This window comes from Varanus komodoensis, unplaced genomic scaffold (genome assembly GCF_004798865.1).
Source record: "Varanus komodoensis strain SLA01 unplaced genomic scaffold, ASM479886v1 scaffold30, whole genome shotgun sequence".
Taxonomy (NCBI): Eukaryota; Metazoa; Chordata; class Lepidosauria; order Squamata; family Varanidae; genus Varanus; species Varanus komodoensis.
This window is the reverse complement of record NW_025335762.1, coordinates 2,103,652-2,130,893: the sequence shown is the minus strand read 5'-3', so window position 1 is coordinate 2,130,893 and position 27,242 is coordinate 2,103,652. Positions and strand designations below refer to the sequence as shown.

The following is a 27,242-nucleotide window of genomic DNA, read 5'->3' as shown; positions in this document are numbered from 1 at the left end:
TGGTTTTCCCAGTTGCAATGTATGGCTGTGAAAGCTGGACCATAAGGAAGGCTGAGTGCCTTTGAATTGAGGCCTTTGAATTGTGGTGCTGGAGGAGACTCTTGTGAGTCCCTTGGACTGCAGGGTGATCAAACCAGTCAGTCCTAGAGGAGATCAACCCTGACTGCTCTTTAGAAGGCCACATACTGAAGATGAACCTCAAATACTTTGGCCACCTAATGAGAAGGAAGGACTCCCTGGAGAAGAGCCTAATGCTGGGAACAATAGATGGCAAAAGAAGAAGGGGACGGCAGAGAATGAGGTGGCTAGATGGAGTCACTGAAGCAGTTGGTGTGAGCTTAAGTGGACTCTGGGGGATGGCGGAGGACAGGAAGGCCTGGAGGAATGTTGTCCATGGGGCTGTGATGGGTCGGACACGACTTCGCGACTAACAACAACATGTCACTTTATTTATTTGTATTAGATTAGACTATATCCTGCTTTTATCTTATAATAAACTCAAAGCAGCTTACATCATTTTCCTTCTCCTACTCTCCATTGTCTCCCCAAACAAGTGAGGTAGGCTGGGCTGAGAGTCTGTGACTGGCCCAAGGTCACCCAGTTGGTTCCCTGACCAAGCAGGGTCTAGAACCTGGGTTGCCTGAATCCCAGTCATGTGCTCTTAACCACTACCCCACACTGGCTCTCATGCTATATTCTTGCTGGGAGGATTAGCATAATTATTACTCTTACTACTACTATCATCATCATTTAAAACATTTGTATGCTGCCCCATTACCTCTGGGTGGCTCACATTTACAAGATAAAAACACATTTAAAACCAGTAACAGCACAGCTTATGTTATGCAAGCCCAGTCAGGGGGGTTGCTGCTGTGGATAATATCCAAGCCAGGTTGGCATGGCACAAGCTGGCTTACTGAATCTTTTAAATCCACTGGACATACACAGAGTGGCTAACAAACCACCCCGGCTTATTCAGTATGTTGCAGTTGTGCAAACCAAGTCAGTGATTCAGAGATTACACAGCTTTCTTGGAAGCCAGCCCGCATCCCCAGTATGCGTTGCTATACTTCCATGGCATTAGCACTAAAAGAATCGATATGTTGGTGGCAAACTATGATGGTGGCCTGAAAAGATCAAACACAACTTCTGCTGCATACCAAACAGGAATACGTGGGCGTACAACACTGAACCTGGGAGACTACTCCAATAAAGTCCTAGTGAAGCATGTAAGAACTCGTCACTTCACTCTGGATTGCCCTCACAATAGCCATAATCAGAAAGCAGCTCGACAGTTGCCTTAACCATGTGCATGATGCAATCGCACTGCACTGGTTGTGAGGGAAACCTGCTGCTGCACATTAGACACACGCGAGTGATGAATACTGTCGGCAAGGCTGCCTCAAGTCCAGCTCGCAGAACTGCACAGCAGCGGTACCATTCCAGGGCAGATTACAGTGCATGCGTATGCCGTCCAGACTTACCCCACCCCAGTCTCGGAGAGCAGCGCAGCACTACAGAGGGGTGACTATGCTTTTGAAAAGGATCGCCAGTGGTCAGAGTACGCCCCACGCTTGGGGCTTTGGTGCTTCGCACTGGCCACCCACAGGCTGTGCATTACATCCATAACCAGCAGCTGTTCTGTGGATAGGATTGCAGAAAAGAAAGGAGGGCAGCCAGCCAGCCACCACCTCAGAGCCTACGACAGCTGGACGTTCCCCACCCCACCTCCGCACAAGACCATCAACCACCATGTACCCTACGGGGAGGCTCCTAGACGTGAAAAGAAGGCAGGAAGACAGGCAAATATCATGTCAAAACCTGTTCCGTTCCTATCCGGGGCCTTCTAGCATGATCTACCCTGTTTATTTACTTTTAAAAAATATTTTATTGTGATTTGATTAATAAATGTTAATGTTGCTTCTAAGCCAGCTTGGAAGGATCTGTGTCCTGAAAGACAAGACATAAGTAACTGCAATAACTAAAAATGAAAAGTTTCTATCCTTTAAAAAAGAATATGAGGCCCACTCCATTAAAAGCAAGTAATTTAGCAGCTGAGGCTTCAGTCACATACCCGCTGACATAGAAATAAGCTTCTGTGAACACAGCAGGCTCATTTTGAGTAAATATGCACAGTGTTGTACTGCATGAAGAAAAAAGAATTTAGTTTTTGCAAATTCTTTCGCTGCATTACAGAATATGATTTCAATATCCTTAACTACAGATTACATCCACTAATAGTTGAATAAAAGTCACAAATCTGTATCACATGTGACCAGCATAAATTAACTACAATGTACTCTGTGAACCACACAGAAGACATATTTACATATTAGAAGGGGTTTCTTTCATAGAAAATGTGCATTTTTATATGTAACTAATTTATAATGCAACACTGCGCATGCCTATTCTTAACTAAGTCCTCCTTGTTCAATATCCCAGGAAAGTGTATATGGACTGCTGTCTTAATTAACTTAGAAAAATAAACTCAGGAATAGTAGCTAGTAGACCCGAAGTTTAGCATGATTCTCACTAAGCCTATAAAAGATACCAAATAGCCCCTTAAATAGAAAGTGCACTGTTGTCTTAACAGTTGTCTTTCATTCATAAGCTCACTGAGAGCTCATTGCCCCCATCCATAGTACATTTTAATTCTGGCATGATCTCAGGATGACAAATCACTCCTGTAATCTGCATACTCTGTTGTAAAAGCTGAATTTAGATTTCTTTTGCCTCGAGAACAATCTATGGAAATAAAATCTCATTTCTGAAAAAAAAGATTCATAATGGCGGACTGCTCAGAACAGGAAGCTGCTAATACATCTTAATTGCATGAGCTGATTACTTTAATAATATTTTAGCATGTAAATAGAATGAAAAGAAAAAGCAGAGTTACAGGAACATCTGTCTTGAAAGTATATCAATAGAAAAAAGGCTGAAGTTTCTTCACTTACATTTTGTTCCTCTGGTTCTAGTTTTGGAATTTTATGTGATTTGCGCTCTTCTGAGTGGGAAGAATCATGTTTGCTGCTTTTTTTCCTTTTCTCTTTTCTCCCTTCATGTTTTGACTTCGCATACTCGCTTGCTTGTACTTCATTTAAAAGGTCCCCACATAGAGAGGACTCAAACAATTCCCTGCCGTTCTGGATAGTTTTGGTTATTTTTAATTTTATTTCTGGTGAACCAGTCTTCTTTGGAATCACCGTTTGGGATACTGAAGGAGGTGGAGGCTGTGGTGGAGACTGCTTTTCCAGAATTTCATGTGGCCTTATGTTAGAGTTCTCCATTTGATAATACTCTGGTGGACTAAAGTTTCTGACTGTGCCAAAGCCATTAGCTGAACCATTGGGATACTGACTATATGATTGGTATTTGGCTTGGGGTTCATACATGCCGATTGGTGGAAATCCATTAATAAGGGGTGGAAGGTCCTCTGTTGTTGGTGTAGGATACTGAAAACCTTGCTGCAAGGCAAGGGCAGCTTCATATGGTGTCTGTCTACCATCTTCGGTGATGTCACTATTGGCATCAAAAGCATCCTCTTGGCGGTTGTTAGCCGAGTCAATGAGTTGAGGTGGTTGCTGAATTGTGTTTCCCATGATCCCTTGCATGAAAGAGAAGGAGAAATCCATTGTTCTGCTCCAGCATCCTTAGCTTTCCCTTTTTCTCATAGGGCCTAAAATGAGAAGAAGATAAAATTAGTGCAAGTTATTTGGTAAAATTTAGAAAACCAAGGTAAGTCTAAGAAGTGGATTTAACAAGGTTCTTCCTCCCTGTTCACACCAGGGGTCCTGAGGAAACTTGAAGACTGTTTTATTGTGGTTTAATGTGGCATAAGTTTTAGTATAATAGAGCTCGCTTTACATAAGATGCTTGAAGAGTAGTCCCCGGTTGGCAATATTTTACATACACCCCCCCCACCTAGGAGGAAAACGTAAATAGCTATGACATAGAATAAGCTGCATACCGAACAGTTTTCTATGCATGAACAAACAAATCCTTTGTTATTTTATCTGCTAGCAAAATACAGGACATCTTTAAAGGCAATATTTTTTAAGCAATATTAAAAGCTGCTTTTAAAAAATCTCATTTATGGCTTAAAAACCTTCCACTCACCCTGCAAGCGAACATGAATTGTTCTATATACTAAAAGGGAAAACACCTTCTTAAAACATAGGCTACCATTAGAAATAATAACTGAAAGCACATGCTTGACCAAAGAATTCTAGCATGGAGGATACAGAAAGACACACCCAAAACAAATTTTAAAAATGCAAAAGAGCAACAATGCCAACAGTTTAATCCAAATCTGAAATAGGCTATATTGGAAATGTGTTTATAGGATGACAGGATGCTTCCCCTTCCACCTAGATGGATGAGTCAAGATTTAAACTGTGCTTGTGGTTAATCAGAGTTTTGAAAATGGCTTCCATTCTTGTTTTCAAATCCTGGTTAAGGGCAAACCTTTCAGAATGGAGGACTGTTAGAATCCAGATTACTCAACTGCAGGACCTTCAAAATCCCTTGAAATCTGGTTAGTACAGGTTAAGAGCAAGGAGGAAAGAATGACTCCTCCATTTTTAAATCTGTTCCAGTGCAAGGAAAAAGAAGTGGAGGGGGGAAAGGAGCTCCTGTGCTCCAGTACAGAGGAGCCACGGAGGCTGACAGCTTGCTTTTCCTCTGCAAAAGCAGTTATGGCAGAACAGCAGAAGAGGGGGAGTCATGCAGCTGCCCCGACATCCCTGCTGGTAGAACAAAGAAAGTAGGAGGGAGGGAACCTATAACCACAGTCCATACTGGGCACACCAAATCCTGGCCTGTTTGCACACCATTAAAGATGACGGCGCTACTTTCCAAGATATTTTAATGGCAAGTTGGATAGGCAAGCCACATTTTATACTTCAGTTTAAAATGCAATATAAGCCGATCCTCCCACCCACTTTGGAGAAGCTAAAGAATCCTCCAACTAATTTAGAAATGAGATTATTCACAAGAAGCTATTCTACTGAAATATCCAACAGGTTTGCATCCTATGAGGTTGCTCCTTCTCTGCTAATTGTTACGTGAAGTATTCCACCAGTTCGAGACCCAACAGCATAAAACAATCAGCGTGGGTTTTTGATGACACATGTGAAACTTGAAGTATAAAAGCATAATTACATTAGTAATTGATCACTGGATGCTCTGTAACCAACAACAAGCTACTAAGAAGTATCAAGCTTTTAATATGCCTCAAAATTGCTTCAACATTGCATAGGATTGTTTCCAAAACCTAAATGCAGCAACACATTGTTACATTTAATAACAAATGGTTAAAAATGTGGTCCAAGAAGAAACATTCTAAGCTTTGCTACAAGGGAAGAAAAAGAAGTAAGTATCAAAATGGTGCCATCAGGGTCATTGCGGACTCACAAAATGTGTGGCTTTAAGAACTACAAAAAAAGCTCCCAGTGCTAAGATTAGAAATAGAAACACTGGGCATCTACTCATGTTTTCTTTTTGCTCTCTACAAAACATCTTGAGTGCAGCTGTGCTGATGAACACTGTCCTACATGCAAACTTCCGTGCCTTACAAACAAAGTATTTTAATAAGGAACTTTTGGTATCAGCCCTCCAGGAAAGCACTAAGCGACTGAGTTTAATCCGTGTGCCAGAGTCAGGACCTCGCAGCCAGGACACGCCGTGGCGAAGGAGAACCCCCAGAGAGCAGGAGGGGATGCACTAGAGCACAAGGAGCCAATATTGCTCCTCAAAGCACTCCTTCTCTTCCTTCCCCTTCTGGAAACATCTTAGAGTCAGGGGGACAGCAGGAAAAGCACACACACAATTACTAATGCACATTTTATTATTTTTACCCTACTGCAACTAAACAGTGCCTATTTCCAAATATTTAGCACTGGAGCTGCAGAAATGACATCCATTCTATTCCTGATTATGTTATGGCATACGTGAGATTAAAATGGAAAACTCTACTCAGAATATTACTTTTAAAAATCAGCAGTGGCATTTTTTATTTTATTTTTTTAGTTTTGCTTGCTTTAATGTATCAGGAACGTAGAAGCAGTTCTAAAGCATGGAAGGGAGGGAGAGGGGAAAGAAAGAAAGGTCAGTTGTGTGCTTCACAGCTGAGCAATAGGAAAGGGCACTCTTCGATGGACATACCTGCACTATGGCAGGCCACAATTAGATCGTAGGATTTTATTGGCTTGGTGAGGCTGCAACACTCGCCAGCTGCCGTTTTGCACATGCAACCCCCACCCCCACTGGTGGGTTGTTGTGTCACATTACCCTAGAAAGCACAGGCTCCATGAGGGTGGTTTAACCTTTGCACAACCCATGCTTGCCACATGTTGTAGGTTAAATAATCTGTGATGAGTCATGGCGTGCCATCCAAATTCATTCAATGCCTGCAGCTACTCCTCCCACCCTCAAGCTTCACACCCCCTGCATCCCCAACTCCACACTACCTGGACAAGGGTCTTCCCACCTTGATTCATTTCCTGTTTATGCTGTAACTTGCCATGTAGACGTTCTACAAGATCAAGCCACTGAGGTCGTCTGTGATCTATTACAGCATGTTTCAACTATATTTCCGCCTTTGCTTGATACTTCTAGAGGGAAGGGGAGATAAGCTGCTATATCCATCTCCCACACTTTTAATCTGGCTAAGTATGAGTGCATCATTGGAGAAGGCAGAACACAGAACCTCAAGGTGTGCATGTGTGTTCTTTAAGAGAACAAATGAAAAGGTTTGTAAAATGACAGCGATCTTTTGGCATGGCTTGGTTCCCCCCCCCCCCGTCCTTTTTAGAAAAGGGAGGCAGGGTAAACGCTCCTTCAACAGAACATGTGGGCATGTTAACATATGAGGAAATGAAAGTTTGTTATCAGCAAAAGTATAGTCATAGGGGAAAACTTGAGTAAGCTTGCTTTTTCCTCAGGATTTCCGCTGGCTTTTGTAACAGCTGGCCCAAACAAGATTGACATATTTGGTGAGTTCTGCTCTTTCAAAATCTCATCATATCTCAGTGGCCAGCAAGACCTCAATGCTCCAGATCCCTTAACCATGAGTGGGTGATCAGGCTGAATCACTGCATCGCCAATACGCCTCCCCAGATCTGCCACTCGTGAGGCAATCCTCCCCTTAGGCAATCCAAATGTTAGATCAGCTCTGGAAATTGGCCAAGCACTGATTAAGTTTGCACTGTATACGTTCCTTCCAAAAGCTTGGCTTAAAAAATCCACTCTATTACAAAAATTTTAACAGATGCCAGTCACTGTATCAGAGCAATGCCATTTTAAGTTAAATCTTCTCATTATGCTATGAGGAAAAATGAAACTACTGTTAGATAGCTGCCATGTCGATTACCTCAAGCCTATGTGCAAGATATTACTGATATAGTCAGAGATCACCTTCAAACTAACCTTGCCAATATTGTTCCCTTAATTCTTGTTTCAAAAGTGTACAGGGTAACAAAAATAGGTTGAGAAATACCACCTTCATCTTCTGTCCATATAAAACCAATGTTCAAAACTACATCCCTCTTTAGCAGGACTAAGAAACTGAACACAAGGTGCAGTTATGAAAGGATCAGGCTAACCCCATTTCCAACAGCTCTCTCAGAGATCTTTCTGAGAAATCAAGAGGCTGCAGTCTAGAGACGGTTGAAAACACGGCCCTCATCCCAGTCTCTAAAATCACCAATGGCAAAGACTGAGTTCAGTCCCTATTCCCACAGAACCTCCCTTTCTGAGGTGTCACGAATGGCTGACATTCCCTTATTTAGGGAAAAACAAAGCACTGCACCAAGAGTACTTGCCTGCCATCCATTCTTCCAGTGACAGGGACACCCTGCAGAGTGCAATGCAACTGTGTGCAAAATACAGTCCCCCCACAGCCTCACACACACTCTCAGTCACACACACACACACACACACACACACACACACAGAGAGAGAGAGAGAGAGAGAGAGAGAGAGAGAGAGAGAGAGAGAGAGAGAGAGAGGGAGGAGGCAGGCACTTGGCTAGGTAGAAAAATAACATTTGCTCTCTGAATGTCTCCATCATTTGACAAAGTATGGTGCATACAGAGGCAGATCTATCTTAATACTTTGAAACGCAAAAGGGTAAAATAGGCAAACAGGTAAAAGCTGTTTCAACATTAGTCACATAACGGGATAGCCAACTTAAAAAAACAAAAACAAAAGCAAGGGGAACTCTAATATTAGTCTGGCCAGGTAATCCCGTAGAGTCTTGTTGGCTGAGATTCTGATGCTAAGGAGTGAATGTTTCCCTCAAGAATGTCAGAGTTTTCAAGAATTACCTAGTAGATAAGTATACATTCAAAGACACACTCATTGGTAAGGGGAACTGCTGTTCCGAAGCAGTGACAAATTCCAGTTTGAGTTTCATAGTGGTTAGGTTACACATAATGCTGAACTACGCTTTGGTGTTATGAGAATGAGCCTTGTGTTAGTGACATCTTTCATTTGCTCAGGTACTTCCTCATTCACAACAAACAGTAATTTGATGTCACATGCAAAATAGTCCACGAAGCCTTTCGCTTCATCTCAACTAAGATTGTAAACTTCAGCATACAAGCAGGATTTTTCTATGGACATTTAGTGAGCAAAATCCAAACACCACATTTTCAAATGACAGTTCAGTCTCTTAACTACCATGCTACAATAGCTTATTTTTAGAACAGGTGGGTAGTTTATCAGGACAAAATAATTGCTATTTTCCCCTTTCCAAGTATACAAGTCTATTTAGTATTTTGATGTAGTTTTAATTTATGATAAAGGTGCCAATACATTCTAGCTGTCAGCCATCTTTAGTGCATATCTTTGGCCTTCAATCAGTATGTTAAAACCCACCACTAAAATTTGCTACTTTTTAGCTTTGGATAAAACATACTGGGGGACCATGGTAGAGGTGCATAAAATTGTTTGTGGTATGAACAAAATGAATTAAAAAAATCTTTATGTTTCATAATAGTAAAACCCAGAGTCAACAAACGAAGCTAAGTGGTAGGAGGTAAAGGATAAAAAGGAGTACTTCTGCAGACTACACATAGTTAAACTATGGAATTTGTCTCTCTATGATGTCGTGATGGCCGTCAGCTTGAATGTCATTAAAAGATTAGACAAATCCATGGAGGATATCAACAGCTATTAGCAAAGATAGCTATAGGTTACCTCCAGGATCAGGGGCAGTGTGTCACTATGTGCCAACTGCTGGAGAACACAAGATAGAGGGTTTGAGTCCTGCTTGGGGGCTTCCTGTTGGGACGTTTGGTTAGCCATTGTGGGAACAAAAAGACAGGCCTTAACTCTGATCCAGCAGGCTCTTCCTATATGTTCAAATTTCTTTTAAAGGCATATAGTTACATTATTGTTGCTGCCGAAGCAGGAGCTGACAAAAAATGGGACGTAATCCCCGTTTGTGATAGCTTGTGATAATGTTCCCTTGCTTCCTGTTTCACAGAGGAAAGTCAGTTTGCTTCCTTTTGGACCGACTACCTGTCCATGGGGCATTACAGATGAGGTGCAGTGGGTGACATGAATAACAAAACCTCTCCTCCAACCTTTAATACTGATGTGCAAGACACAGTCTAGCACTATCTTGGGGGGAGGGGCGACATTGTTTTCCTCTGCTATGAGTGGCTTTTTTAGCATACGCAGAGGACAATACAGGCTTTCCTTGCAGGTTACCAAAATGAAATTTAATGGCGGCTGCATTCTTCTATTCCTTTGTGGGATGCGATGTTATTCCACCTAAAAATAGGAAATAGATTTGAATCCTTCTAACCTTGATGCAACTTACTACAAAATTGGAAGAGAAGCCTGGCATAGAGTTATTGTCCTGGGGGAAGTAAGTCTGCATTGCCAGGGCAGTTCAGGTTTTCCAATGACTGCTCAATACTTGTGGAAGATCACGCACTAGACTTGGGACTGGGGCAGGAGGATGGTATGCTGTGAGAGAGTCTTTTGTCACTTTCATCATATTCAGGTTGAGACATGCTGCTATTTCCTCCCTCTACAGGTGCGGAAAGCCAATCAGACAGGTGTGTCCCTGATGAGTAAATTTAACTGATGGGCAAAAGCCAAAAGGAACTGGAGAGTGTTCAGGTCATGAGGAATCATCTAATGTTTCCGATCAATCCAAAGAAGATGGAATAGTAATAGGCTATAGCCATGTAACAGAAAAAGATAGCCAAGACCACAGGTAAAAATGCACACAGTAGGTGTCTTTGGTCAAGCAAAAGCTTTCCCTAGAAGCAAAATTTACAAAGCTGAGCTGTCATACTTCAGACACATCATGGGAAGGCAGGAATCACTTGAGAATGATGCTAGGGAAAGTCGAAACTAGAAACAAAAAAGGAAGGCAAAATATGAGGTGCATTAAATTCATAAACCTTGAACTTAGAAGAGCTGTCATGGACAGGACCTTTTTCAGGGTTTTCATTCATAAGGCTTATATAATTCAGAGATTACTTGACAGCATATAAGAACAGAAGAGATATTATTTGAAGATGCACAGATTTTAAAGGTCTTGTCTTCTAATACTAGAAACATCTGACCAAAAGTCGGAGAATCTGAATGCTTGGTTTTAAAGGAGAACATAGGTGAAATGACCATCACAGAAAGGTAGTGGAATGATGGCAGCCAGTGGACGATGTCTAAAAGGAGGACGTACTGTAGGAATGGATGACTTATGCAGATAAATGCATGTTCTGGTCATGAGAAAGAGGTAAAATTTCTAGACATGCTAAATGACAACTACAAGGTAGGTGGCAATCACAAGATGGACAAAAATCAGATGTTTAAATTGTTTTGAAGTCAGAAACTACTAAATGTCACCCTCGTTTAAAAAAAACAAAACAAAAAAGATCTCTACATCTCATAGAGATGCTAAACCTGTTTTTGGTCTCACAAAAAATAAATTGAAGGCTATCACATCCACACACATTGAAAGACCTACCAATTGACATGGGCATGCATTTCAGTTCTGATCTCATCATGAAAATGGCTCTGTCCAGCCTAACTATCAGCTCTTGCTTCTTGAAAATGTTGGGCTACTGGTTTCTGTTTCTCTGGTGAAAATGAGATGTGAAAGACACAGGAGGGATAGGATTGTTGTTCTGTGTTTATGTAGACCTGTGTCAAGCAAGGCAGATGAAAATACTAACAACAGAAAGGCGATATGTCAGAGTTGCGGTACTCTCATACCCCAGAAAAAAGACTTTTTACAAATGTGGATTGCATTTTTTAACTTGAAGAAAAATGCAAATGCTAAGTGTTTCTTAAAAAGATAATTCATCTTTTATTTTTAGCATTAAATAATACGGGTATAAGCATGCTAGCTATACAGTTAATCTTTAAAATCAGTCAATGCATTGGACCAGCTTACATGACACAAAGCCCACTAATTACTGTTTAACTCTTGGTGAGGCTGTGGGGCATGGAGGCCCCCATTCTGCATATTCAATCCTTGACTTGGGGCTATGTAAACCCAAGGATTCTGTGGGAGTTAAAATCAACAATAAACAATTCTTGCAGAAGGCAACTAATCACTGATGGAATTCGAGGATCAAGCGACTGCTAAAGAAGCTGAACAAATCTGCCTTTACTGCAGAAGATGTAAAGTATAAAGCAGATACACAGAAAAGGTGAGTAAGGAGGAAAGTGACAGATGTATACAAGAGTAAGCATGATATGGAGAAAGTGGTCAGAGAAGTCTCCCCCTCAACACACACACCATAATATTAGACTCCAGAATAATCCAATAAAATGGAATGGTAAGAAATTCAGGACAGACAAAGTACGTGTTTTTTCATGTTGTGTGTATTCAAACTGTGGAATGTGCTACCAGAAGATGTAGCAATGGCCAACTTGGCTTGGTAGCTTTAAAAACGGATTGGACAAATTCATGGGGGCAATGCAAAACAAAGTATGGTGCAACAGCTATAGGCTTTCTTGGACAGAAAGGTTTTGTCCATGCTCTTGCAATACCCTATTTAGATTCCTAGAAGACAATTAACTATACATGGAGAGGGACCTGAAGATGGTTCAGAAGCTATAGCTAGCACAGTGCATGACACCTACATTACTAACTGGGACCAGGCATAAGAAACATATTGTCGCTAAAAACAAAAACTAACCTAGGCTGATTCCTGATGTCTCCAGGCACAATTCAAGGTGCTTGTTTCAACTTTTAAAACCATAAATGGTTGGGAACCAAGGCTCCTAAAGGAAAGCCTTCTTCTAAACTGAGCCAGCCCAACTATTAAAGTCTGCCTGAGAAGACTTTCTTCATGTTCCCAGCTCCAGAGATGAGGCAGCTTTTAACATATGATTGCCCACAACTGGAATAGCCTCATGGGTTTCCATGTTTTCAGCACCAAATGAGGCTTTTATTTAGTTACTAGATTTATATCTTACCTTTTTTCTTTTTAAGGCACTCAAGGGGGCTAACATCATTCTCCTCCTCCATCTTATCCCCACAACATCAACCCTGTGAGGTAGGTTGGGCTGAGAGTCAGTGACTGGCCCAAAGTCACCCAGTTGGCTCCATGGCTGAGCAGGGATTAGAGGCCCAGTCCTGCACTCTTAACCACTATACCACATTGGCTCTTTTATTTATCTAGCCCTTTTGCACGCACATTTTAAGCAGTTTTTACACTGGCTCATCATTCATTATGCTGTTTCTGTTTTGAGCTGTCTTTTATATAGATGTTAGTACTTTGGTATTTTTACCATATAAGCCATCTAGACCTCATCAGCTGAAGAGCTAATTTAATGCCTTAAGCTAAGCAATTTATTATTATTTCAGCATGTAGTGCTAGAAGGCACTGTGACCAGCTACAGACAGCATTAAAGCATGAAACATATTTTAGAGGACCATTTCCTTGAATGAAATTTGCTGGGACATAAGAAAAAGGCTGCAAAAAGCAAAGCCCGCCAATTAACAAGCTAAGTTGCCACATGTGAAGCCTAATTCATGTGTTATGCAAAATATGTGCATTTTTGGGGAATGACCTAACACCCCATGTTCCACCAAAGCTACAGGATACCTGCTCTAGGAACACAACAGGACTAATCCGATAGATTGAGTAAAAGTTAATTTATCAGAAATGTACCAAGATGTACTCTCAATAGCTACAATTACGCATTACCCTAAGATTCATACTCATGCTAAAATCCATTACTCAGGCATCTGCACCTGAAGAATAATATTCCCCAAGCTGTTACAACACAATCCACTAATTTTCTATCTGGACAGGAAAAGTTTTGGATTTACTTTTATTGAAGTGATGCACTACTTAATGCAGAAGATTAATTCTATATTGAAAATAAGCAAAGGCGTAATTTATAAGATCTTAAACCCTGTAATCACTGGGCATGATCCAGCTCAAATTAAGCACTTTAAAAATCAATGAGAGTTAGAAGTTAGATTGCATGAATTGTTCAAAATGTATGTCAAACAGCTATGAACAATAAGCTTTCAAATAAAGCACAAAACCAACAGCAAACAAAATGCTTGGTTCCTGAAACAAACCATTCGAATTCTGAAACATTAGCTTGACACAGTCTACAAGATCAACTAAGCTATTTCTAAGTACTACCTTAAGGTCATATTTAAAAATATAGGCTGCATTTGCATGGTGCAAGCTTATTATAAATGAGGTAATATGCTGGTACTCCTCCTCAGAAGAGGGAGAATTCCCACTTTGCACATATTTATAAACAAGCCACCGTGAAGATTCATGGTTTGTTTAGCATGAGCAACTGGGAATCCAGCAGCAGCAGGCTATTCACAAATGACAACCATCCTGGCTTATCATTATGTGCAAGCCAAGCCATAGATGATGGCTCAGAAGCTTCAGAGAAAAGGGGCATATTACTCCAATTGTAGTTTATCTGGCCTGGCATTTGATTCCAGGCCCAATACAAGGTGTCGGTTATGACCTTTCAAATCCTATAAAGTCTGGACTAGCCTCCAAGGGAGCCACTCCCAAACAGGCCAGGGGACAGGAAAGTGCTGGCCAGCAAGAATGCTTGTTTGGGGAAGGTGGGAGGTTACCTTACAGCAGCTAAGTCAGCACTGCCAGGAAAAAAAAATAGTCAGTCTTTGGGTGAGGCACATTCTCTAGTTCAGGAAGGAATCTGCAAAGATTTCTTCCCTTCCTTTTGTGGGAGGGGTGGGCTGCCACTTCCTGAAAGAAAGTAAAAGGTGCTTTTGCTAAATTGATGCTGGTTAGTAGAAAAACATTTTGGCTACTAAACCAGGACCAAATCTGTGCACCACTGGGTGAGATCCTACATGCTCCTCACTCATGCACACATTTCCATCCTTGGAAAGGAGCAGATACAGCCTTGTCTTGGCCCTCTCCTTCTACCGGGGTGAAATTAAGCAAGATATGCATCAGGGAGCTTTTTCTGCTCCTGGACTCCCCATCTGGGGCAGCTCAGCTGGCAACTTTCCTGTATCCCTTCCACCAGTAGGGACCATTGTATTATTTCCAAACGCTTTCCTTGGGAATTAATCAATTTAGTTATTTGATTCTGATTATCCCACTACCCTTTATATCCTATTTAAATTATACCACTTTAATAACCTTTTTGTATATTGCTTTGTTTTACCCTTCCTGTTGGGTGTACTCTTGTAAAAGAGCAGCTAGCAAGTATATGTAAACAACAACCGGCAACAATGATCAGAGGAGCAGGCCTTATGACTGGTGCTCCAATAGCAACCACGCTCGATCGCATGTATGTTCCTCTGAAATCAATAGCATCCTCTTCCCAAGGAGGCGTGCCTGGACTAATGTGTCAGCAGTCCGTTAGCATCTCACTCGCATGCACAGAGAATCAGGGCCTTTATTCTGTCTACCATTGTCACATGCCTATACAGAGCCTACAAAGCCTTTCCATGGATCAATGTCTCTTCTGCAAAATAAGAATAAAATAACATCTTACCATTTGTTTTATGTCACAAGAGAGGTTGTTTTCACAGGACCCACTGCCTTTCAAAATGTAAGAGACTTGCCCTGCAAGTTTGTCTCTACTATTTTACAGCCCAGTTGATCCAATAAGGTATTGACTTATTTGGCTGATGCGTCTCATTCCAACACAACTGTCAACACTCTGATCATTTAAATCATCAGGTAATTTAGACTATTATTTCCATAAACAAGAAAACAGTTCATCGCTTTCGCCATAATATAAAATGTGATGAGTCATCTCCCACTTTACATATGTATAGCACCAAAGTCAAAATCTATTGTTTTTAAAGTGGAAATTTATTATTCCTAGAAAGCATTTTGCAAACTTTCCCTCCCACCCCACCTTCACCATTTGTATGTTCATTAGGCATCCATCCTCTCAGCTGAAGCCAAACATTACCACTTTAAGCAGTTCAAGAACACCTTGTGTCATCCATTGATCATCTTTTACTATGACCCACTTACAGAAAAATAGTAACCAGAAAGAATGGCACTACAGCTACAGCTGTTGTCTAATCCAACATAAAACATGATGGAGTTGTGAAATACTTTTACATTTAGCTATATCATTTCAGCCAACCAAAACAATACATTGTATTCTGCACTAGCCAAGAGTATTAGTTTTTAATAAATGCAAAAGCAGAACCATTGAGAAGTCTGTACACAGGTGAATAAAAACGAAAGAAGCATACCAAACTATGATGTTCAGGTTTCAAGGCAAAATGATACAGGATTTATCAACACAGACTAACCAAAAGCATACGAAGATTCTAGCTTGTTTATAAAACATTCACATTTATGCTTCAGTCACATCCACACAGTAAAAAGAGAAGTAACACATTGAAAATATTAAAGATACATTCAGAATATGGAGCCCCTTTCCATTGCAGAAAAAACTGAAATGCTATCATATTATCAAAACATCACACAAATATACCTGCTTCCCACTAATCGGATACCTGAACAGCAATTTGTCTCACATCTCTGTTGTCTGCTGAACATAAAATTCAAACAACAGCATTTGCACAATTCAATGGCGGTTAAAATATAGGAGCACCTAGCTATTTGCATAAGAATACAGGCAAGAAAAAACATTTAAAGAAAATCTAGGGGGGAAAATATTTTGGTGTATTCAATTTAAAACATAACCAGTAAATAAGTTTCAGCTAGCTGGACACAGACGAGTATGCCTTTTGTCAGCAGCCTTGCCAATGTAATTTCCTTGTTTACTTAAAGAAATTATCAAAGAGGGTTGCAGATCTCTCTGCCATTTATGACAGAGACAGCCTCTCTACCTATTTCAGTTTAATTCTTCGTGGAAATGGAGAGAAAAATGTTTCTGTATAATCCCGCTGCAGATTTGTATTGAAAAGGGTTAATTTCTGCACCGCAGTCCCTTAGCAGTCCTAGCTGCAGAAAGGAAAGGGAGGGAAGATGTCGCTTTCCCAGCTTGCTTATGATAAATTTCAGAAAGGCATGATGGTAGGAAAGAGAAAAAGAAGCCAGGAGAAAAAACTAAAACACCATTTGTTAACTCAAAGGAGAGCTGATTTCTTTTTTGGGGGGTGGGGAGGTTGGGGGGTGGGGACGTAAAAGAGATTTACACTGCAGTATCTGGCAGCAAACATGGCTGCCACTGCCCCTTTAAATTCAAATGGCCCTCCTCTTCCTCCTCCATCATATTAAACTATTATCTGGTCTATCCACAATTATCCTTAACATCTTCTTTAAAAAGAAGTGAGATCTTCTCCCTATGGTGACAAGAGAACAGTTTTTGAATTCTAGGTTCAAGCCTTAATCAGACATTCATGCAAATATATATATGTACATATGTCGCTCAGTCTCTTGCGTGCTCTCTCTCTCTCTCTCACACACACACACATACACGCTTCATTACCAGTCCAAGACAAGACTTCTCCAACTCTAAGGAGAGTCCCGTGACTGTTCATGCTTCTCCACTCAAAACGTCATACAATAGCAAGTCGTGCCAAACTACATAACCCATTCAGCATCCATAGTTCAAATCCTGACACTTCTTCCATACAGCTCTACCTTAAGGCTGTCTTCAGAATCCCTCACATGCTTCTTCTATGACTAGACGGACTACATACAGAAACCACAATCCCACATCTGTCTGCAAATCCTTTCATCATGCCATTCTGTCCAAATAAGGCTTTCTATATACATTCCCTTTCGCTCCTGAAGCCTGGGGTCTCCAGCATGGTGCTTGTGGGTGCAGACATGCCCGTGGGTGCCTCGCTCAGCACCCATCAGGCTCACTGCCCCTCCTGATTTTTATTTTTAGGAGGGTAATCTAATTAAAAAAAAAAAAAAAAAACAGGGAGGCTGGCATGCTGCAAAATGAAGGGCCAGCTTCCAGAGCCAATGCCTCTGGGCGGCATGTCTCTGGGCCCCAACACTTTGAATGTGGGAGCAAAAACTGGAGGGTTCAAAAGAATGGCTTTGTTTTCTGGAGTAAGAGCCCCACCTCTGCCTCCTACTTAAGTTTTTAGTAAGTTACTTTTCATTCAGTCTCATCATGTGCCTTTTGGGAAATGGGCATTCTGTGACCTGCCATGCCCCATGGCAGCCATTTTGTAAGAGTGCCCATGACTTCTGACATTTCCAATAAGCCCACTGACCTACAAAAGTCAGTTCAAACCATCTGAAATGAGCCAACACCAATGCTTCTGCCACATCAACCACATCCCTCTTCCTGCATCCTAATTACTGTTTGATCATGACCTTCTTGTACATCACTTTGTCGCTTCAGCCTTATAGGTTTATGAATCCTATTGGTTTCAAATCCCGAACAGTATCAATGCAAATGCCCACAAGCCTTCTCTCCTCAGAGCATTCAAGCCCACTGCCACAAGCAAGTCCTACTCTCCTGTCATCCCCCCCCACCCCCCTTCCACCTTCTGTTCCAGATGATTATCTTCCCATTTCTCTTTCATCCTCACTGAACCCACATGTTCCTCAGAATTCTTCCTGCTCATTTATCCACACTATTACCTGCCACATGTTGACAAGGATTAAACCAAATGACTACTATTCATTTTAGTACAGTATTTAGTACAGTGTTTAGTACAGTGTTGTACAGTGTTGTAAGCCGCCCCGAGGCTTTGGCGAATGGGGCGGCATAAAAATGTTTTAATAAATAAAAATAAATAAACATTTGGACAAATGCTTTGCTGCCCCACTTTCATTACAAGTTTTTGATGATGCCACTGCTAAATATTTAGCAACCAAGCACAAACATTATATATGCTTAAGGACCCAAACAAATGCCTAAGGCTCACTCTTCCCCTTGTGATGATGCCTAGCCCTGGCTTCCCCACCTGGCATCTTCTGGACATGTAGTCTAACCCCAGTCACTGACAGCCAGCAAGCCCAATAACCCCAGTGTCAGTGAATGGTGGATATTGTAGTCCAACACATCTGGGGGCTTCAGGCTGGAATCTCCCTCCACTCATTAGCACAGTAGTTAAGGTCACAATCCTATAGGGACCTAACTGGGAGCAAGCTCCCATTAAAATTAGTGGAGCTTATTTCAACGTAGATACAGTATATATAGGATTGCACAGCAAAACACTGAAGACCAAATTCAAGGTGTCATTATTTGCCATATCCATATCTTGCCCTTTTTCAAAAGGGCTCGGGACCATACATGATTTTCTTCCCATTTAAGCTACACACGCATACCCTAAATAGGCTAGCCTGAGAAATAGTAATTAAACAAGACCATATATTAAACTTAATGGGTGAATAAGTATTTGCAACTGCCTGCCAGCATTCGAGCCACTATACCACACCAATTCTAAATTACTGAGGACTACCTACTTGGGATTACTGCAATAAACATATAAAGTGCTGCATAATGCAAAGCATTGCAACATGTTTGCATATAACAACTTTACTTGCATACAGCAAATCAGATTTGTTTCTCAGTGACCAGGCAAAGCAGCTTTGTCTTCCTAAGTTTTTCCTTTGTCACCTCCAAATGATTATCTAAATACATGCTAAAGCTGGTAAGAAAAGGAGAGACAGCACCAATGCAGAACAAGAGACTCCTTAAAAGCACAAAAGTATAGTTTGCTATGCTCAGCAATTCAGTGAAAATCTTCATCGAGAACATTGGAAAACAACCCGTCCTCTTCCAATGATCTGGGGCAAATGTAATCGTCACCAGTAGTGTAAGCACAGATACCTTGTGGACTAGAAACTTTTCTAGACTGATTTACATGCTTCTCGCAGTTGCTGTCGCTGCTACATGGCTCCCCTCCCCACCAGCCGCTGCCGACCCTTCCACTGCCCACCCAGCCCCGACCAAAGCCCCGTCGCAAGCCACGCCCCTTTCTCGAACTCCCTCCCACCCGGAGCCCCGCCCCTTTCCCGGGCTCCCCCTCCCCCCTCCACCTACCTTCAATCTGTTCCATTCTAACTCCCCCCGCCGTATCGGACCGATCACAGCAGAGATACCAAGAGGAGAAGCTGCACGGGGAAGGGACCGGGCCGCGCCAGGGCAGCCCGGGCTCGGCAGAGGGGGCGGGCCAGGCCCCGCAGTAGGCCGCGCTCGATCCCCGGTCTCAATTTCTGCGGCGTTCCCGCTATTATCGCCTCGGCCGCCGCCGCCTCCCAGCGCCGCTTCCACCACGGCCGCCGTCCCGGGCGGCCACGGAGCCGCAAGGCCGCGGGGGGAGCCGCCGAGGGCGCGGAACGGGGGCGGCACCGAGTTGGGGGAAAGAGAGGGGGCGCTGGCGCTCCGCTCGCGCTCGCAGAGTCCCGGTCTCGGCCCTGCTCGTTCCCGCTCCCTCCGCCTCCTCTTTCTCCTCACGCACACAAAGCTCCACACACAGTCAGCGCCGAAAAAAGCGGCGCGCCCATTGGCCGGCCGCTCTGGGCCCCGGGGCATGCTGGGAGCTGTAGTTTCCCACGTGGGCCCTTGGGCCTTGGCAAGGTGGTTGGCTCCCTGCCTTTCTCCAGATCGCCGTGCTTGGGAAGGGACTAAGTTTTCCAGGCAGGGGGACAGGTGAGGATTTTAATTCTGATTTTCACCCCTGCAAGACCAAGCAATGTTACACACGAGCAAAAATCACCCGAGCCAAATACCACAGTACAAAAATGAAATAAATGCATTCTAAATGCAAGAGTAACCTTTGATTTCATCTCTTGTATTGATCCGTTGGCTGCTTCTAGATCCTCCAGAGAGGGGTTGGTTCTGCTTAAAGCAGCGCAAATAACAAATTTACCTTGAGAATAGAAATTTAGCGGTGCCTGGTGTAGATAACGTTTCCATTTTGAAGAAAATGCATTTTGATGTAGGCCGTAATCTTTGGTGGGGCCAATATGATCTTTTAAAAATCCCTAATTACTAGATTCTTCCTTTTCTGCTGCCAGCTCCAGTCCTACAGACTCTGGGAAGATAGTATACATGCAATAAACATAATTCCACATGATTTAAAATATTAATTTTAGGGATAGGTTTAAAGTATCCATCACAGGTCAAAAATGTGTACCAATGAGAACAGTGCAAATGAGCAAACATCAGTGCTTGTGCTATAATTTCAAGGCTCTTTGGAAACTGGACTAAAAGAAATGTCACCTAACCATTAAACACAGATAGCAGGCCAAGACAATATTTGTCGTTGTGTGCTGTCAGTCTCTGACTTACTGCAATTGAATGGATGAAAGCCCTCCAAAGTGTCCTGTCCTTGACAGCCCTGCTCAGCATTGGTGAACTAAGACAATATGGATTCAGCTTATTTCTTACTGTTTTTGAAATGGAGTATTAGAGAAGGAACCAACAGTATCAAAGCTGAACATTTCTATTTATATGGAATTCGAGGTTAACTATGTATGTGTTGCTAAGTCTCTTTCATGTCTAATTCTGTGTAACGCTCATGTGCTTATGTGTTCTGTGGACGTATACGAAGGATATGAATATTGTGGGTAACTCAGCATGTTTTAACTCATTAACCTTGTGTTGTGCAAACCAGGCATGTCAGTCATGGTGGTTTGTTAACCATCCCCAGGAATGCTGGTTGAATGCTGGCTCATTTCCCTAGATCCCTTGCTGGGCACTTGTGGTCATGTTGTCTAAACAAGGCTGACTTAGTGTGGCAGCTATGTGGATCCCTGTGTGTGAAAATGCAGTGGGACACCACAAAAGAGAGGTGTCTCAGAGGTTCCTGTAGATCAGAGCAATAGGTCTGGAAAAGGCAAAAAGTCTTAAACAAATGTTGTTTAAAATGAGCTAAGCCGTAACTGGTAGTACTGAGTGTGTGCCATTTTGAAACGGAGCCTCCCCTCCACAAATGACTGCCTGCATGAGTCAGATTTTCCTTCTTTTGCAGCTTATGTTAGAACTGTATGCTTGTCATAAGATTTAGAAGAGACAGCAAGTCAGGGCTTGGATTAGTTAATCTGTGGTGCATCTGTTTAACTCCTCTATAGGTGAAAACATTCCTGCACATCAATGAGATATGGAGAACGCCTTTAATGACTAATAAACTGCATTTGATTACTAAGGCATTGTAAGTCAGGGAAACAAACAGCTTTTAGGGGATCAATTACAGCATCTGTCCCAGGTTCTGATTTTAGCTGTTGAGGTTTGGTATCTGGGGAAAAGACTGAGAATACACCCAACAGTCTCTAATGTATTTTGGAATGGAAATGCACATGAAATCATTTGCAATTCATTCCACTCTTGCCTCAATCCAAAGTAAACAGATTTGGGAATCAAAATCTCTGAACCAAGAGGGGGATTGTATTTGACATGCAGTAAAAGCAGCCATTTCCTTTTTTGCTTTTTAATTCAGTATGTGGGTTGGGGGAGATATAGAAATAATGTACCTGTTACCAGAATATTCAGCTACCAAACAATATAATTAGTAAGAAAAGAGTCAAATGATCTGACCAAAGAGGAATGGTTTTGCTAATTGCTCAAAGGAAACTAAACATGCATTTTTACATTTCTGTTTTCCCCTACAGAGAAGTTAAAAGCAATTATTTCATTTAAATATGGCAGATCAAACACTGAGATCGCCTAGATAAACCTTCATGGGTGACTCACCTGGGTGCCTTTGGGCAGTCACAGACTCTCAGCCCAGCCTACATCACAGGTGACTCACTTGAGTGCCTTTGGGCAATCACAGACTCTCAACCCAGCCTACATCACAGGGTGGTTGTTGTGGGGATAAGATGGGGGAAGGAGGATGCTTAAGCCTTTCACATCCACTTTGGGGACATGTTGGTTGCACCGTGAGCTAGACCCAGGCTGAATCAAGTGTGTATGTTGCTCCACAACAGGGTAACTTGGCCAGTTGTCCAGCCAGTGTGAAAGCACATATAGGAAGCAGAAGGACAATGAGAGAAGTCTTGTGTGGCACTAAACTGAATTGGTGGTAGAAGAGCACAAACCCGCTTTGCTTCCTGAAGTAGCCTCTCCATCACTCTTCCCTTCAGTCCGGCTGCATGAGTTGATTCACACATTACACTCCTAAACAGAGGTCACCTCAGTGGTCATGCAAGTATTAATGCCTGCATCTATATTGCAAGATGGGACAATTGCACACATGGGAATCCCTCCCTGCCAAATTATCTCTAAAACAATGCCATGTATATTGTTGGCTGTGATCTAGAATAGGCAAGCAGGAGGAAGATTATTGGCCTAGCTAGAACATCGCCTCCCACCCTGGCATTGCCATGACAACCTACAAAGTACCGTACAAAACAAGGAGGCGAATGAGCGCCTAGCAGGGAGAAATGACATCACACCCCTCTTCCTCTCCCTAAAGGAATAGGAGAATCATCAAGCTCATTGCTTGAATGCAACCATGAGCTGGGTAGCTCTGCTAGTCTGTTGCAGGAAAATGGAAAACGCCTTGTGCCACTTTAAAGAGTGACACATTTATTTGAGACATAAGCTTTTCATAGAGTCCACTTCATCCCATGCCTAAATTGATATTAAATGTGTTTCTACACCAATAGGGCATTTTCTACCAATGCAACGGCACTGTCTGAGAAGCGCTTTTGTTAAGGTAACAGCAGAGGGATAGAGAAATGGCCCTTTCCTCACTGTTGGAAGGGCAGTTTGCATGTTTAAAGATGCAGCTGCAGGAAGGAACAAAAAGTTTCTATACTGTTGGGTCAAATGCAAAACGTTTTGTCTGTGGAAACACACAGCTAAACTGCTATGCATGTTTCGCAGGGAGAAAAGGGCCTGATTTCCAGCATGTTCCCACCAGCATTCAGTAGCAGGCCTTTTTTTCCTATCTCAACAGGACTACACCTTGCCTATTCACAACAACAGTTGGTGATACCACGATACCCCTAATCTTTGGTCAGTGAAGGGATATGTCCAGCACTTACACTGGAAGCATGAAATATATTTTAACGTAGTAGATTTTGAGCAGTCAGTCCAAATCAGACCAATACCCACCTTCTACCTCATTTTAACGACGACTGTGCTACAGGGCATTCTTTTTCCATTACGGCTTCAACATGACATATGGAAGAAATGGCAATATTGCTACTTTAACTGGTGTTCGTAGGGCCTTTTTGTGTTTAAAAACTGTGCAGATATTTCCCACATGTAAACTACATTGAGAGAATATGAACAATTTGTTGGATTCTTCCTGTTTCTGGATGAGTTTGGTGCTCACTCTAGTGAAAATCAGGTACCCAGAAGCAATAAAGGATGAGACTCCTGTGTTTTTAACTGCTGCATAAAAGAACATGCCTCCAGAAATGCCATCTTCTGTAAAACTATTAAAAGGTACAAGACCCCCGTCCTGTGTTGTATTTGGCCACCCTAATGTAAATGCTATACTTCTTTATGTTACAAGCAGCATTCATTTTGTCTTTAAAAACAACAAAAGAGATTTGTGGCACTCTAATAATCTTTGATTGTTTTAGGCCTTTGTTATCCTTTCTTCTGCTGCCTTCCAACATCTGCATTAGCCTCTGCAACTCTTAAGAAGTGCAGTTTTCTTATACTCTTGCTCTTTTAAAGTGGATTTTGGATTTTATATTTGTCATTGCATGCCACCCTGAGAATTATAAGCCACAATCAGTCATACATTTTATACTTATAATGTATAATTATTAGCCATAGTGTGACTTCATTCATTTTAGAAATAAAAAAATTGCTGGCAAAATATTGCCTGTGTACCTCACCATTTCCCCTCTTGTAAGGAACCCAAGGCAGGTTATATAGTCCTCTACTCTATTTTATCCTCACAACAACCCTGTGAGGTAGGCTACATCTATGACTGGCACAAAGTCAGCTTCATAGCTGAGTGGGAACTAAAACACAAATCTCCCAGGTCCCCAGTTCAACATTCTCACCACCACACCATACTATGTCAAACTGCCAATGATGGCATAGGGCGCATTTTAACATGCATTCCTGGTGCTGTGGATATATTCTGCTGCAGTGAACTCAGAGTATCCATGAAGACAAAGTTGGCATTTGAGTTTGTCACAGAGCTTGAGTCTTGTATCCTTTAATGTGTTGTCGGTAAAGGTGAAGAGTCAGGTAAATAAGGACTTACTTGAGAGGGAAGTATCTTCATCCAGGAAGGGAAGTAGATCATGGATATTTTCATTCACTGGTTAAAGTATTTTATTGCATCCTCATTCAAAAAGGCTTCCAAAGCTGCTCACATGCACTCTGTAAACAATAGAGTGTTTACCTGCAGGACTACCATCTAAAAAGGCATAATGCAAATGGAAATGGGGATGGGAATGGAAGAAGAAAAAAGAAGACATTTTTAAACAGGGCTGGTAGAATGGCCAGCATCAATATAAAAAGCTCACAAGGCACTGACCTGACATCAGAAATAGCAGTCTTCGAAGACCAGTGGAGAACACTTCAACTGTCCAAGCTTTGCCACTAACCTCAAGTTGGGTCAGGAACTCCAAAGACTGACTCCAAGATATGGCTGAACTACAGTACAGCAAGCGGCTCAACCCTACTCCTGTTGCTTGAATTGGGACAATGCTGCATGTTCTTTTTCAGAAAAAAACACACACACTACAGGTTTCATCTGCTCGCCAGTGCAGAAATGAGTGCATTAGTACCCAGCAAGTGCTTTGCAAATGACTCCTGCCAATAAGCTAATTCTGTTAATAAAGTCACTATTCATGTTTATACATTCTGCATTTCTGTGTTTACTTCACAGACCTATGTACATCTGATGAAGTCGACATGCAGTTTTCAAAATGGATCTAATAATATATTTATCTGTCCTTAAGATGACACTTGAGACTGTTGCTTAACATTTTAAATATATTTATTTTTTACCAAACACAAAAACATATTGTCACAAATGATCAGAGATACACTGAACTAGTATTACTAATATGTATGTATATGTGTATACTTATACGGATACACTTAAACATTCCAAGTTCCTATTTCACATCCTTAAGTTCAGACAAATTTGACTAAATGTCAAATGATTGTTCAGATGAAGTTGTCAGGGGCATATTTTCTCATAGCATGCCAATGTTGTAAAGTCCTCAGTCTACTGTGTGGTTGAGGGAGATGATTTGTCTTTCCACTGAGGCTTCTGCGATGGGTGTGGCATAAAAACGTTATAAATAATAAATAGTATGAGTCTCTTAGCCACAATGAGCACTGGCATAGTCCAGAGAATATTGGTGGCAGCCAGAGAATAGCTTTCTGGATGTGAGAATGTTATTCAGGGATACACTGACATCTTTAATCAAGAATGACATATTTAGGATGAAGTTGGTGAGTCTAACAACTTCTGTCCAGATGGAGACCACCACTGAGCATTTCCACATCATGTGCACTCATGAGGCTTCTGCAGTCCCACACACCAACATTAAAGGGTGATTATTTATTTATTCATTTTTTGTGAAACTGGCCTTGTAGAGTCAAATATGTGCGAGAGAACAGCTCTTGCTGTGAGGCCCCTAGTGGAGTGTTCCCTTCTTACATGCTGGCTTTAAATAACCTCCTTGATTCTGTGTTGATTATGTGTGGATGGTTTCAGTCGCCAGGAGGGCTGGGGAACTGGTGCTCTTTCAAGTAGCAGGGATGTTTCACCGGCAATTTCAAAGTTTCTCTCTGCAACTTTTTCCAGTTATACTGGGGTGGTGCACACCAACAATCTTTATGCTATTTTTGCCGGAAACCTCTCTTGTTTTCAGGCTATTTTGGGCCGGTAGGGCCTTTCGCGCACTTCACATATCTTGCAAATCAGAGTTTTTCCGTTCAAAAGAGGAGGTTCTTGCTGAAGTCATCCCTCCTTTGTTCTACGCCCTTTGAGGCATTTTGCAGTGAAACCGTGGTTGATTTCAAGGAAGCGGGGAGGGACTGCAACAGGGGTAAGATGCTCGGCAGTGAGTTTTCCAGGGGGTGGCGGAGGCGGGGTAGCCATTTTGCAGGCAGCGCGAGGGCCTCTGCTCCGTTCCGACGGTTTTCCCGCCGCCATTTCCCTCCCGGCTTTTGCCGAGATTAGGCCGCGGAAGCGCTGCCAAAACTGAGCCCGAGCAGCAGGCGAAAACACCTTCCCACAGCACCGGAGTAGCAACAGCGGCTTCCCTCGGCGAGTAAGTACCTTCCGGGGCCTCCAACGCTGGATTTAAGCAGCAGAACCGATGCTGGGTTACGGAGCACCTGAGCCCGCCACCGTTCAGGGAACCATCTTGACCGGAAGTCCCATGGCTCAGAATCCCGGCGCCTGAAAACTCGCGAGACTGTTGCTTTGCCGCTGCTGTCGAACACCGCTTCCCCCCCGCCCCGATTAAGTTTTTCAGGAGACTCGAAAGTTATTTCCTCTTGCGTCAGTCTAAGTGAAGTCTATGCTACCGACAACCTTTAAGGAAGCACGGAAGAGGCCAGTGCTTTCGTTGCGTTGAAGGGAGGCCTGCCTCGAGAGCCAATCTCTGCCCACTTCCCGCCCTCGCCGGCTTTCTATTGGTTGCTTCTCGAAAGGGCCGCCTTCACGCTGCCGGCAAGGGGAGAGCGAGTGGAGGCGCGGGAGGAGGCCGAGCGGCAGGGACAGAGTTGGGGTGCATTTAGGGGTAGAGCGGTTCTTTCTCTTCCGTGTTTTCCGCAGGGCTGATGGGAACATCCGGATGTCCAGGAAAACCGGGGCTGAAGGGGTCCGTTGCGGAGGGGGAGCTCAGCCCTGGTCGAAGGTGAGAGAATTGGGGAGGGGCTGATGGAAGGTGAGGGAGAAAAAAAAAGTGTGTGTGTAT

At 42.5% G+C, this 27,242-nt stretch overlaps 2 protein-coding genes across 8 annotated transcripts in view; one reads left to right on the top strand and one right to left on the bottom strand.

The window, feature by feature from the left end:
• NSD3 (nuclear receptor binding SET domain protein 3) overlaps positions 1 to 26,701 on the bottom strand; it is an 88,152-nt gene extending 61,451 nt beyond the window's left edge. For 3 of the 7 annotated variants that reach the window (XM_044437320.1, XM_044437324.1, XM_044437325.1), the window contains exons 1-2: positions 19,429 to 19,836; positions 2,955 to 3,676 (exon numbers count right to left, since the gene is read on the bottom strand). In XM_044437320.1, coding sequence (XP_044293255.1) covers positions 2,955 to 3,632 — 678 coding nt within the window. In that variant the 5' untranslated portion in view covers positions 3,633 to 3,676; positions 19,429 to 19,836. Of the gene's footprint in view, positions 1 to 2,954; positions 3,677 to 19,215; positions 19,295 to 19,428; positions 19,837 to 24,562; positions 24,719 to 24,838 lie in introns of those variants that run through there. The other 4 variants (XM_044437322.1, XM_044437321.1, XM_044437326.1 and 1 more) reach the window with 4 other exon arrangements.
• A 296-nt stretch (positions 26,702 to 26,997) lies between these two features.
• LETM2 (leucine zipper and EF-hand containing transmembrane protein 2) overlaps positions 26,998 to 27,242 on the top strand; it is a 15,707-nt gene continuing 15,462 nt past the window's right edge. The window contains exon 1 of the mRNA XM_044437684.1: positions 26,998 to 27,182. Within this exon, the coding sequence (XP_044293619.1) occupies positions 27,120 to 27,182 (63 nt within the window). The 5' untranslated portion in view covers positions 26,998 to 27,119. The remainder of the gene's footprint in view (positions 27,183 to 27,242) is intronic.